This window comes from Schistocerca cancellata, chromosome 6 (assembly GCF_023864275.1).
Source record: "Schistocerca cancellata isolate TAMUIC-IGC-003103 chromosome 6, iqSchCanc2.1, whole genome shotgun sequence".
NCBI classification, from domain to species: domain Eukaryota; kingdom Metazoa; phylum Arthropoda; class Insecta; order Orthoptera; family Acrididae; genus Schistocerca; species Schistocerca cancellata.
This window is the reverse complement of record NC_064631.1, coordinates 191,876,338-191,890,659: the sequence shown is the minus strand read 5'-3', so window position 1 is coordinate 191,890,659 and position 14,322 is coordinate 191,876,338. Positions and strand designations below refer to the sequence as shown.

At 37.2% G+C, this 14,322-nt stretch overlaps 1 protein-coding gene across 2 annotated transcripts in view; it reads right to left on the bottom strand.

Annotated features, from left to right (window-relative positions):
- The window catches only part of LOC126190781 (leucine-rich PPR motif-containing protein, mitochondrial-like), a 185,958-nt gene that overhangs the window by 140,667 nt on the left and 30,969 nt on the right, over positions 1-14,322 (bottom strand). For both annotated transcript variants that reach the window (XM_049931322.1, XM_049931323.1), the window contains exon 3: positions 5,974-6,099. In XM_049931322.1, the coding sequence (XP_049787279.1) occupies positions 5,974-6,099 (126 nt within the window). The remainder of the gene's footprint in view (positions 1-5,973; positions 6,100-14,322) is intronic.

Genomic DNA, 14,322 nt, shown 5'->3' with positions numbered 1-14,322 from the left:
GCATCGTTGTAATCCTTCTTCATTATCCTTATAACAAGCACTATGTCAAACTGCAGCTAGAATCTCACAAATAATTTGCGTGCATCACACATTAGATAATGAGACATTTGGCTAAGTGAATGAGCAACTTGATTCTGCTATGCACAGGTTACATGCTCAAGATAGTCCTGAAAATGTGTGATTGTGAATTTTTAATATCTATGAGATATTTGTAACAAAACGCAAGTGGCGCATGTAATACATAACGATGCATAAATAGTTCACCTCATAACTATTATCTGCTGAATGCACACCAAGTTTTTCATTGTAAATCATTAAGTATTTTCATATTTATTAAAAACTGAGAAGCACAAATTTTCAGGACTATCCATATGGGGTTGGGATTTGTGTGGGATAGGAGAAATTATTTTATACTTTTTAGTCAAATTTACAAAGAAGTTGTATTCAAAATTTATTTATATTTAAACAATTATTTTCTGCTTTCTAGTCTCCTGAGTGTGAAATTTCTCAATGGATTTTAAACATTTTCGTTATACAAACAACTACATATACACTAGCTTTTTACCCATGGCTTCATCTGCACATGCATGTTTCACATATATCCTACCCCCCCCCCCCCCTTTTCTCTCAGCTCAGCTGCACCCATCCACTCGCATGCCACCAGGAATGCATTCCGATACCACCCACACAACACATCGGTCCTGCAGGGCATTACCAATCTTTCTCACCCCTGCCCAACCCCTACAGAACAGAATGACAAGAAAGTGAGTTAATATTGCACTGTCATCCAATTCTGGGATGTGTCTAAAATTTAAAGTCTTTATCTCATTTTAATTAAGGAAAGAGTATTGCGATAACTGTAAGTTCCAATTATTTTCTTTCATTATTTTTACGGATAATAAAGTTACTAGCACATCAGATTAAATGACTGGGCAATAGTGTGCATCAGTGAGAGGACAATGATACTCCACACAGCTTCTAATGTACAGACAACAAGTATTTTCTGTTTTGCTTTCATTCTTAAAAGTAGAAATTTTGTTGTTGTTTTGAGATGATAAGCTGTCTAAGTATCCATTTCGGTGTCAGTTTTTCTTTCTTTCTTTTTTTCCTTTTCCCCTCCCTCTCTTGTAAGTGTCACAGGGCTTTGTCTGTCTGGCTCCCAGCATGGCTTCAATGATTAAAGAAAAAAGTGGTGGTTTTTATGTACCTAAGAGATTGTATGCCTGTACAATTTTTGTCCACAATCTGTTATAGTTTAAATTGTCTATTGCATGTAGATATGCCTCAGCGATACAGATAGCCATATCATAGGTGCAACCACAATGGAGGGGTATCTATTGAGAGGCCAGACAAAGGTGTGGTTCCTGAAGAGGGGCTGCAGCCTCTTCAGTAGTTGCAGGGGTGACAGTTTGGATGACTGACTGACTGACCTGACCTTGTAACATCAACCAAAATGGCCTTGATGTGCTGGTACTGTGAAAAGCTGAATACAAGAGGAAACTACAGCTGTAATTTTTCCTGAGGGCATGCAGCTTCACTGGTTAAATGATGATGGTGTCCTCTTGGGTAAAATATTCCAGAGGTAAAATAGTCCCCCATTCGGATCTATGGGCAGGACTACTCAAGAGGACATCGTCATCAGGAAAAAGAAAACTGGCATTCTGTGGATCGGAGTGTGGAATTTCAGATTGGGCAGGTAGGTTAGAAAATTTAAAAAGGGAAACGGATAGGTTGAAGTTAGATATAGTGAGAATTAGTGAAGTTTGGTGGCAGGAGGAACAGGACTTCTGGTCATGTGAATACAGGGTTATAAATACAAAATCAAATGCAGGAGTAGGTTTAATAATGAACAAAAAAATAGGAGCTCGGGTAAGCTACTACGAACAGCATAGTGAATGCATTATCGTAGCAAAGATACACACGAAGCCCACTCCTATCACAGTAGTACAAGTTTATATCACAGCTACTTCCGCAGATGATGAAGAGATTGAAGACATGTAAGATGCGATAAAAGAAATTATTCAGATAGTGAAGGGAGACAAAAATTTAATAGTTATGGGGGACTGGAATTCGACAGTAGGAAGAGGAAGAGAAGGAAAAATAGTAAGAGAATATGGAATGGGGGTAAGAAATGAAAGAGGAAGCCACCTGGTCGAATTTTGCATAGAGCATAACTTAATCATAGCCAACACTTTGTCTAAGAATCATGAAAGAAGGTTGTATACATGGAAGAGGCCTGGTTTTATACTGTAAGACATTTGTAGGAGCAGATGTGGACTCTGACCACAATTTATTGGTTATGAACTGTAGATTTAAACAGAAGAAACTGCAAAAAGGTGGCAATTTAAGGAAATGGGACCTAGATAAACAGAAAGAACCAGAGGTTGTAGAGAGTTTCGGAGAGCATTAGGGAACAACTGACAGGAATGGGGGAAAGAAATACAGTAGAAGAAGAATGGGTAGCTTTGAGAGATGAAATAGTGAAGGCAGCAGAGGATCAAGTCGGTAAAAAGACGAGGGCTAGTAGAAATCCTTGGGTAACAGAAGAGATACTGAATTTAAATATGGAAGGAGAAAATATAAAACAGCAGTAAACGAAGCAGGCAAAAGGAAAACAAATTTCACAAAAATGAAATCGACAGGAAGTGCAAAATGGCTAAGCAGTGATGGATAGGGGACAAATGTAAGAATGTAGAGGCATAAATCACTAGGGGTAAGATAGATACTGCCTACAGGAAAATTAAAGTGACCTTTGGTGACAAGAGAACCACATGTATTAGTATCAAGAGCTCAGACAGAACACCAGTTCCAAGCAAAAAAGGGAAAGCAGAAAGATGGAAGGAGTATATGACGGTCTATATAAGGGCGATATACTTGAGGGAAATATTATGGAAATGGAAGATATGATACTGCGTGAAGAATTTGATAGAGCACTGAAAGACTTAAGTTGAAAGAAGACCCTGGGAGTAGACAACATCCCATTAAAACTACTGATAGCCTTGGGAGAGCGAGCCATGGCAAAACTCTTCCGTCTGGTGAGCAAGATGTATAAGACAGGTGAAATACCCTCAGACTTCAAGAAGAATGTAATAATTCCAATCCCAAAGGAAGCAGGTGTTAACAGGTGTGAAAATTACCAAACTATCAGCTTAATAAGTCATGGCTGTAAAATACTAATACGAATTCTTTACAGACAAATGGAAAAACATTCCGTAGTAATGTTGGAACATGTGAGGCAATACTGACCCTATGACTTATCTTAGAAGAAAGATTAAGGAAAGGCAATCTATGTTTCTAGCATTTGTAGGCTTAGAGAGAGCTTTTGACAATGTTGACTGGAATACTATCTTTCAAATTTTGAAGGTGGCAGGAATCAAATACAGGGAGAAAAAGAGTCTTGAAAATATGTGAAGATACCAGAGAGTGGCTTTAAGAGACCAGAGGCATGAAAGGGAAGCAGCAGTTGAGAAGGGAGTGAGCCTATCCCCAATGTTATTTAATCTGTATATTGAACAAGCAGTGAAGGAAACAAAATTTGGAGAAGGAATTAAAATCCATGGAGAAGAAATAAAAACTTTGAGGTTTGCCGACGACATTGTACTTCTGTCAAAGACAGCAAAGGACCTGGAAGAGCAGTTGAACGGAATGGACAGTGTCTTGAAAGGAAGATATAAGACAAACATCAACAAAAGCAAAATGAGGATAATGGAATGTAGTCGAATTAAATCAGGTGTTGCTGAGGGAATTAGGTTAGGAAATGAGACACGTAAAGTAGTAGATGAGTTTTGATATTTGGGGAGCAAAATAACTGATCATGGTTGAAGTAGAGAGGACATTGACTGGCAATGGCAAGGAAAGTGTTTCTGAAGAAGAGAAGTTTGTTAACTTCGAATATAGATTTCGGTGTAAGGAAGTCCTTTCTGAAAGCATTTGTCTGGAGTGTACCCATGTATGGAAATGAAACTTGGACAATAAATAGTTTACACAAGAAGACAATAGAAGTTTTCAAAATGTGGGGCTACAGAAGAATGCTGAAGATTAATGGGTAGATCACGTAACTAATGAGGAGGTACTGATTAGAACTTGGGAAAAGAGGAATTTGTGGCACAATTTGACTAGAAGAAGGGATCCGTTGGTAGAACACATTGTGAGTCATCAAGGGATCACCAACTTAGTACTGGTGGGAAGTGTGGAAGTTAAAAGTCGTAGAGGGAGACCAAGAGATGAATACACTAAGCAGATTCAAAAGGATGTACGTCGCAGTAGTTATTTGGAGATGAAGAGGCTTGCACAGAACAGAGAAGTAAGGAGAGCTGCATCAAACGAATCTCTGGACTGAAGACCACCACAACAACAGGAGAAATCATTTTACACTTTTTAGTCCAATTTACAAACAAGTTGTATTAAAAATTTATTTTTATTGAAATAATTATTTTATGCTTTTTAGTCTCATGAGTTTGAAATTTCTCAATGGATTTTACACATTTTCATGAGATTACATTTTCGTCACACAAACAACTACATATACACTAGCTTTTTACCCATGGCTTCATCCGCACATGCGTGTGTGTCATATATTGCACAAATCTCCTACCCCCCACTCCCACCCTCACCCCATCCCTTTTCTCTCAGCTCTGCTACACCCATCCACTCACGTACCACCCAGAATTCATTCCGATACCACCCACACAACACATCAGTCCTTCAGGGCATTACCAATCCTTCTCACCCCCACTCAACCCCTACTGAACAGAATGACAAGAAAGTGAGTTAATATTGCACTGTCGTCCAATTCAGGGCCCCATCTAATATTTCAAGTCTCTATCTCATCGAGAAATTTGAAGCTAACAGGCAGACAAGAAAGCAATCTAATAAAAATGTGTTAATAAGGTGGAACTGTACACCTGGTGGGATGCATGTCACATTGGGTGAACTTCCCCATACAATCTGCACTACTGAGAAAATTTTGAAGAGTGGAAGGTCAAAGTTATTAATGGGGTAATACTCTGTTAGCCAAGAAAGGACATAAGGGGGGTGACCAAAATTGGAATCTGCAAGGAAGCTCAGTCCACATCAAAAAAGCCACCAAGGTATGAGCTAAGAGGTGAAGGATAGTCAGAGAGGAGATGAGGGATCGTAACTGCACCAGGTCATAAGAAGAAATCTGCTATAGCTCTAGGTAGTGCCAGTTTAAGGCGCAAGTGACAAGACAGCACTTGGGGCGCAAAGCTGAGAGGGTTGCCAGAGGTGCCCAATATATAGGATTTCTATACAGAACGCATCACAATTAGTAGCAGCCATTTGAAGTGTCGAGCTGAGAGGCATACAAGGATGCCGAAGAGCAATATTTATATACAGTGTGTACCATAGCACAATTAGTAGTGGAAACTAACACTTGTGAAAGTGTACAAGGAAAAAGAGCAGAATGCAAAACAATAAGTCACTTGTGTGGAATAATGTTCTCAAGCTGACCATGGCTCAGGATGCTGCACTCACCACACATGTGCTCACTAAAGCATTGTAAGCACCCTAAGGACAATATTGGAAATTTTATTTGATAGCCTCCTCAGCTAAGTACTTTGCAATTGGGTTTATTTATCACTTGTGACTAAAAAGTGTGTTTTTTTAGTTTACTGAAAAAAAGTAACAAGAGAAGATAATTGCTCCCTATATAGCAGAAATGTTGAGCAACATATACCCACATAAACAAGAACTGGGTCAGTAAAGTTACTTCAAGATAGCTTTTCTTCTGACCACATACATGCAGCTACATTTTCTCAACACTATGGATGACTGGAGTGTGAGTACTTTTTTTTTTATCTTACATCTTGAATTCAATAACAATGTGATATGATTATATATCTCTGCAGTGGTCCCTTTTACCTGATGAATTCATTTCTTCATCTCATCTAACCCTTCTATTTGTGTAAACTCCTCAGTTCATTTATACAAAGCACTCCGCACACACATTACCTGAGTGTTTCAGTAATTTCCACACCCTGTCAGCAAGTTTCACTCGTGCTGAAGGAACTTCATCAGGCAGCAAGCTCCCACAACACCTTAATAAAAGGAGCCAAGTTTGATCATCAAGGGGATGTCCTACAATAGAGGAACATAGAATCACAATGACCACTGACAACTGCAAACATCATTTATGCAACATTTGATTTTGTTAATGAACTTCATGTAATATATAAATGAAATTCACTTTAGCTGCAATGGGCTCACAGCTGAAGCCTTGTATGTAGCTTCTAGGAAATCAGTGTACAGTGCTAGTTACATAAAAATCGAAATAATTAGCAAAAACATTTGCATTCAAAGCCATATTTTAACCTATTTTGTATAATATATATAGCGAAGCAAGAATGTGTGTGTGTGTGTGTGTGTGTGTGTGTGTGTGTGTGTGTGTGTGTGTGTGTGTTTCCAGTTAATTCATACATGTTTTGTAGATCCTACCAAGAACAACTGCTAGCGATGTGAAACAAGTGACAGGTGCACATTACCAAAAATAAGAAAATCAAGAAATCTTGGTATGTTAGCTGTATTAACAACAACTTACCACCATATTACTTACCATTAATGGCACTTATGCTAGCTTAATATAAACTACTAAGTTAGATGGAGAGGTTCTCCTCTAGGGAGAGTGGAGGGTGGAAGGGGCTGGGGGCAGGTGACTGCTGCTTCCTCAGTTATATGAAACAGTTGCTGTGTAACTTGTATTTGTGGTGTCACCGCCAGACACCACACTTGCTAGGTGGTAGCCTTTAAATCGGCCACGGTCCGTTAGTATACGTCGGACCCTCGTGTCGCCACTATCAGTGATTGCAGACCGAGCGCTGCCACACGGCAGGTCTAGAGAGACTTCCTAGCACTCGTCCCAGTTGTTCAACCGACTTTGCCAGCGATGGTTCACTGACAAAATACGCTCTCATTTGCCGAGACGATAGTTAGCATAGCCTTCAGCTACGTCATTTGCTACGACCTAGCAAGGCGCCATTGCCAGTTACTACTGATGCTGTAAAACATGTACCGTCAAGAGCGATGTTCACCATTTATGGATTAAAGTTAAGTATTCCACAGCTACGTCCTTTTTTGCTAGTCTAATTTCCTTGACCTGTTCCAGACCTCACGCCAGCCTGCGTGAGCTAAAACGCGTGCCTTTCGGCTTCCTTTCATACCGGGTTGGCTCTCTTGCCAATCCACAACAGTATTGGTAGCTTAATACAAGGGCTACTTGGAAAGTAAGTTACAGTCGGTCGCGAAATGGAAACCAGTGCAGAAATATGATGAAATTTTGCATGAATGTACTGGGTAGTTTCTCTAGTATGCCCGTTGATTGCGGTACATCACTCTTTTCAATTCTGAGCGCACAGTGAGCGTCGAAAGATGCCCAGAAAAAACTGTCTCCCACCATCAGAGTTCATGTCTCCATATCAAAGCATAAATAAAGAAGCAAAGTCTACATGAAAATTATTTTTGTGTCTTGTATAGTGATTGTGCAAATCATCGTTCACTTGAAATTGAATTTTACTACAACAATACTATGAAATGAGGAGTAATTGTGCACAGAGAAGTAAATGTGGGTATCCTTATGGAGGACTCAGCAAAACGTGCAGTCACCTAGTTTACATAATATAGGACTCTCTACTGCTCACTTCTGCTGAATAAATACTTCATTTACTTTAGGTGCACAGCTCCATGGTTTACAGTAGAAATTACTACTGCACAAGAAGAATGAAAGAAAGAGAGATACAACGAAAATGAGCTCCCACAAAAAAAGCTCTGGCAGAAATGCTGACACTTTCAAACTGTGTTCAATTCCTCACAGTGGCAGCGTGCATTGCAACCACTAACCTACAACCAAATAGAGATGCATAGATTTACTTTTGCAGAAACTAATTTAAAAAATACAACCCCATAACGAGACTACAAAATTCACCAGCTCGCTAAAAAGGAGCAATTCAGGTGACTATGATAGTTAAAAACACCAATAATAAAATCTTATGCTGACTCCATAGGCTTAAACTTAAGCTATCTTTGTAATCAATGACTGAATTAATTAATTCGGAAATATATCCTGACAGTCTTAAATATGCTCTAGAAGCACCCGCCGACAAAATCTGAGATAAGAAAACTATGTCTAATTAGAAACCTAACATCTTCTTTGAATCTTTTTAAACATGTTTGATAATCTGGTCCAAATCGTATGACTGAGCAGAACTTGTTAACAGCACCTCAGTTTGGCTTTTGTAACTGATTCTCAATAAAGTCATATATTTTTGAAGGAAAAAAAAGAGTGTTTTAAATATTTTGTGAGATGATTTGTCTAAAAGTAAGAACTAAAATAGATTAGGAGAAACACTTGATGTGCTTTTTGAATGATGCTCAAAATCGTGTACAGCAAGTGAAACATATCAGAGTTTCCCTAATCCATTCTATTTCTTATTTTTAGACAAATCATTTCACTTGACTCTTTTTTCCAAATTTAATTTTTATTTTCAGGTTTTGCTCGAAAAACATTAAATATTGATTGGATTATTTTTATTAATACCAGTATAAAGACCAAAAGAAAGCATAGAGGTTACAGTTTATACAGTAATTTGATATTTATTTTATTTTTTCAACATGAAAGAAAGAATTCCACAATTGCTACACCAATTTAACTTTTCACGAACAAAATAGCTAGGCCTTGAAGAGACAAACTTTTCGACATTTCATTTACATAGTTAGCAGCAGCTGATCAATATAACACTAATGAAAATTCAGATGAAAATCCATCATATGATTTCTAGAGTGTTTTGTTTTCATTCTGCTCAAACAACTGACCAAAAATTATCCTCTTGGTATATTCTGTGGCCTCGCCAACGGCAGTGATCATGTGGATAACAAAACTTTACTTGGCAAATTAAACTGTTGTGGTATTAATGGCATACCTCTTGAATGGGCAGAGTCTTACTTTCATGTCAGAAATCAGTAAATTCCATTAAAAGACTGTCACAGGCATGAAATCGGGAAATATTACATATGGGGAGAGACAATGATCGATACCGGGCTGACTCCTATTTCTTACGACGACTTTAAAGCATGGTTCAGAAACTGCAATGCTTGCTGCTGGCAAGTATATAAATGAACGTCTCCAACTCAACCTCAGCCAACACAGCTCTTATGATAACTGAGCAGGCGGACAAGCAGTTCACAGCAAGCAGTCTAATTTTTAATCCCACAAAGACTCATAATTATGCCATCTCCAATAAGCAATAATGAACTACTCATACCAGCTGTAGAGTTTAATAGTCATATACTACATGAAACATCGTTTTTAAAATTCTCTGGAGTCCAGTTAGAGAAAAAATGAAAATGAAGCCACACATAGGTAAACTAATCAAGCAGCTCAGTTCTGAATGTTTTGCTCTTATAATAGCTCTCATGATTTTGACCCAAAGGCAGGAGTGCTAGCTTATTTTGTACATTTGCACTCCATATTACCCTAGGGAATTACCTTCAGGGGCAATACATCTAGGGTAGATAAACTTTTTATTCATCATAAATGAGCAGTCAGAATATCGTATAAAGCAGATAACTGAACATCTTGCAGGATCTTTTTTTCATTATCTTGCAATCTCACAATCACTTTCAAGTACATTAACATTTTTTTTCTTCCGCTTTTTCATCCTCATAACAAAAATCGACTCTGATGAACTATGCTTTATGCAGTCACAATACAAGACATAAAAATAATTTACATGCAGATTTTGCCTTCTTGTCTACGGTTTAGAACAGCAACAGGTACACTGCTTTGAAGATATTCAACAAACTACTGCCAAACATACATTATGAAATAAGACAACAAAAAATGATCATCATTAGCTGTTCTTTCTAAAATTACGTAAATATCTAGATTCATGGATTGGAAAGTTCTATTAACTACATGGCATGAAGGAGCATTAGTTGTAAAGCTGAATAACACACAGAGTAGTTGTTACTGTTTTGGTCTCGAGTCTGGGGCTGGTTCAATGTAATTGTTTCATGCTAGTTTATCCTGTGTAAATCCCTTCATTTCTGCATAACTACTGCAACCTACATTCATTTGAACCTGCTTACTGTAATAATCCCTTGCCTCCTGCTTTTCCTCTCATTACCAAACTGACAATTCCTTGAGGTCTTAAGGTGTGCCCTACCAACCAATCTCTTCTTTTAGTCAAGTTGTGACAAAAACTTTTCCCCAATTCAGTTCAGTACCTTTTCATCCTTTACAGAAGAAAGGAAAAACTGGTAGAATGATGACCTTAGGGAACACCACTTTGGATTCTGGAGAAATGCCGGAACACACAACTGATCTTAGAAGATAGGTTAAGGAAATGCAAACTTAGGTTCATAGCATTTGTAAACTTAGAGGAAGCTTTTGACTATGTTGACTGGAATACTCTCTTTGAAATTCTGAAGGTCACAGGGGTAAAATACAGGGAGGGAAAGGCTATTTATAGCTCATACAGAAACCAGTTGGGGGACATGAAAGGGAAGTGTGCTTGAGAAGGGAGTGAGACATGGCTGTCTTATTCAATCTGTACCTTGAGTAAGCAGTAAAGGAACCAAAGAAAAAATTGGGAGTTGGAATTACAGTTTACAAAGAAGAAATAAAAACTTTGTGTAATTTTGTCAGACACAGCAAAGTACTTGGAAGTGCAACTGAACGGAATAGACAGTGTCTTAAAAGTAAGATATAAGATGAACATCAACGAAAGAAAAATAATGGATAATGGAATGTAGCTGAATTAAATCAGGTGATGCTTTGGGAATTAGATTAGGAAATGAGACACAGAAAGTAGTAGATGAGGTATGCTGCTGGGCTGCAAAATAACTGATCATGATCCAAGTAGAGAGGATGTAAAATGTAGACTGGCAATGGCAAGAAGAGGGTTTCTGAAGAAGAGAAATTTGTTAACATCAAATATAGGTTTAAGTGTTAGGAAGTCTTTTTATGAAAATATTTGTATGGGGTGCAGTTATGTATGGAAGTGAAACGATAATAAACAGATTAGACAAGAGAGCAGAAGTTTCTGAAATGTGGAGCTACAGAAGAATGATGAAAGTAAATGGATAGCCCACATAACTAGTTAGGAGGTACTGAACAGAAATGGGGAGACAAGAAATCTGTGGCACAACCTGACTAGAAGATGGGACTGATGGATAGACACATTTTGGGACATCAAGTGATTACCGATTTAGTACTGGTGGGATGTGCAGGAGGTAAAAATCCTGGAGGGAGACCCAGAGACAAATACAGTAAGCAGATTCAAAAGGTTGTAAGTTGCAGCAGTTATTCGGATATAATGAGGCCTGCAATGGATAGAGTAGCATGGAGAGCTGTGCAAACCTGTCTTCAGACTGAAGACCAAAACAACAACAACCTCTTTATTAGTTACTCAATCTCCTCATCTAATTTTCAGCAGTAATCTGTAGCATTACATTGCAAAACTTCTATTCTCTTCTTGTCTGAAATGCATACCATCCACTTTTCAATTCTGCGTAACGTTATACTCCAGAAAAATACTTTCAGAAAAAGAGTAAGGAACACTTAAGTTTCATTTAGGTGTAGATTCAGTCTCTTTTTCAGAATTTCTTTTCTTGTTATTGGTAGTCTGCACTTTATATTGTCCCTACCTTGCTCATCATCAGTTAATTTGTTGCCCAAATAGCAAAACTCATCTACTACTATTTACTGTCTCATTTTCTAACTAAATTCTCCGGACAGAGCCTGATTTAAACCACGTTAATTACCTTTATTTTACTTTTCATGATGTTCACCTTTTAATCTCATTACAAAACACTATTCATTCAGTTTTCTTCTAAGTCCATTCATTCAGTACTCTTCTAAGTCCTTTGCCCCCTCTAACCAAATTTTAGCAATCCAAAAAGTTTTTATTTCTTCTCCTTAAACTTTAATCTCAAATAAAATTTTCCTTGGTTTCTTTCATTGTTTTTTCAGTTCACAGAATGAATAACATCAGGCATAATCTACAGCACTGTCTCACTTCCTTCTCAATTACTGCTTCAATTACAAATCCTTTGATTGTTCTGACTGCAGTCTGGTTTCTGTACAAATTGCAGATAACATTTTATTACCTGTATTTTATCACTGCTACCCCTCATAGCTTGAAAGAGTGCATTCCAGTCAACATTGCCATAATCACTCTCTAAGACTACAAATGCTATAAATGTTAGTTTGCCTTCCTTTAACCTATCTTCTACAATAGCCTGCGGTCCAACATCGGTCTGCAAACACCATCAATCTGACACATGGTAACAGGTCAGAGATGCACAGTATCAAGCCCCCCCATAATCTTTTTTATTACTATTGAACCTTCTTATTGAGCACCTCCCATAACAATTGATACACACAATGAGTAGAAGAAATTGTAAGAAAATGATTCACTTAATGAATAACATTTCCAATAAAGAGTCTGTTTAGCAATATTTTTGTCAATCTTTAACAACCGTTACAAAAAGCATCTTCTGGGCTAGATCGGACTCTTTGGCCACTATAAATGAATACTAAATCACATGTTTTCCTACAAACCACCACTCTGTGAAATAGAAGCTCCAACAATGCTGTATTCAGTCAGATGTACTGATCATAATGTGCCTTGCATCACACTTATCACCTGTACCACTGCTCAGGCTTCTGTGATAATCTTGCAAATTCACTGCAACTGTTCATGAATTAAAGTTCGAATTTGTCATCGCTAACTAACACAGGTTCATTAAAAATACCAATAAGGCAGTAACAATGTATGCTATGAATTTAATTAATGATAATGCTATGTATCTTTTTTTGACAAATTTTGAAGCATGGGCATAAACATATATCTTTTGACAACTTTCTTCTGAAACAGGATGTACTGTACTAAAAAAAAAAAAAAATACTGTATTATAAATCTGTTTGAGTAGTTTTTTTTAATACACTGACCTTTTCCATGTGGTTTCCTACGGAAAAAAGTGTTTCACTCAATGGGTGTTAATTACAGTGTACCTAAATGACATACACATACAATCCACATAATGAAATTAAGCATTGCAATTATGATTAATGAGATTTATGTAGTTGTTACTTCCCACTTACAATTGTTTGCAGTTGTGGATCAAGTTTGCTAACGGGCATTAACAGCAGCAACTTCAAATGCTCATCAAATATTTTAGTTCTGTAAATATTTTTTGTATATTTCATTTAGGAGAACATTTTTCACAGAGATAAGTAGTACTGAAAGTGGAAAAACAGTCACGAGAAAACTTACACGACTGATCAAACTTTGTGAGTGGAAGACTCCTACAAAACTCCAGCAATGATGAATTTAAATATTTATCTTTACAAAAATCACTACAGTCCAAATCAATATTTTCTAATTGAATTTTGGGGCAAGAGTTTCTACAATAGCATTAAAATGATTTTGAAAAATATTTATACTGTCTGCAATTGCATCAAAATCTGAAAAACAAGAATCAAAATTTATTTTTAAGGTACTCAAAGTTTCAATCGTGAAATCTACTAGAAGTAGAGTCTGGCAGCTGACTGAACGTTTGGTATGTATTAAAATGCATGGAACTTTTTTTGCTCATCGGAGATTGATAGGGAGAAAAATTGTTGAAAGGATGTAATATGAATATAAAAATTAGTTATAGCTGGTTATCTCCAGTCATTCACATGTTTAGTTAAATTTGTATAAAACGATAACTTCCATAACCACTCATTGTTTTGTAACTTAGCCAGACAATGATTCCTTTATTCAAGAAAATTTTGATTGTTATTTGGAGCCCAAAAAATTGCATCAGCACTTTTCCACAGCTAAGGCAGTGTACTGCTGTATAATATGGTAAGTCATTTTCTCCAGTCTCTTCAATAAAGTTGAGGAACTGCTGATGAATGAGAGCATGTGATCTCCTATAATTAACAGCTGACATGACTGGCTTTAAAACTTCTGACATATCCAAGCATTTTCCGCACAAAGACTCTTTGATGAAAGATGCAATATATGATTAAGGTCTATGAAACACCATCATTTTCTAATGCCTTTGATATGAGAGCAAAAACACCCCTATCTTTTTCCACACATTTTGTCATCATCAGTTTGATATGCCTTAAGCTTTTCCACTGAAGACTGTTTTTCTGACACCATTTTCTACTCCTTTAAGAATTTCTTCTCCTGTGGCTATTGCATGAATGCTGTGAATGTCAAGCAGCTTATCTCTTGAATAAAAATTAATCCCTTAGGCAGTATCTAAAACACCTGTTGACACATCCAGAGCCAAAGAGAACCACTCTAAATG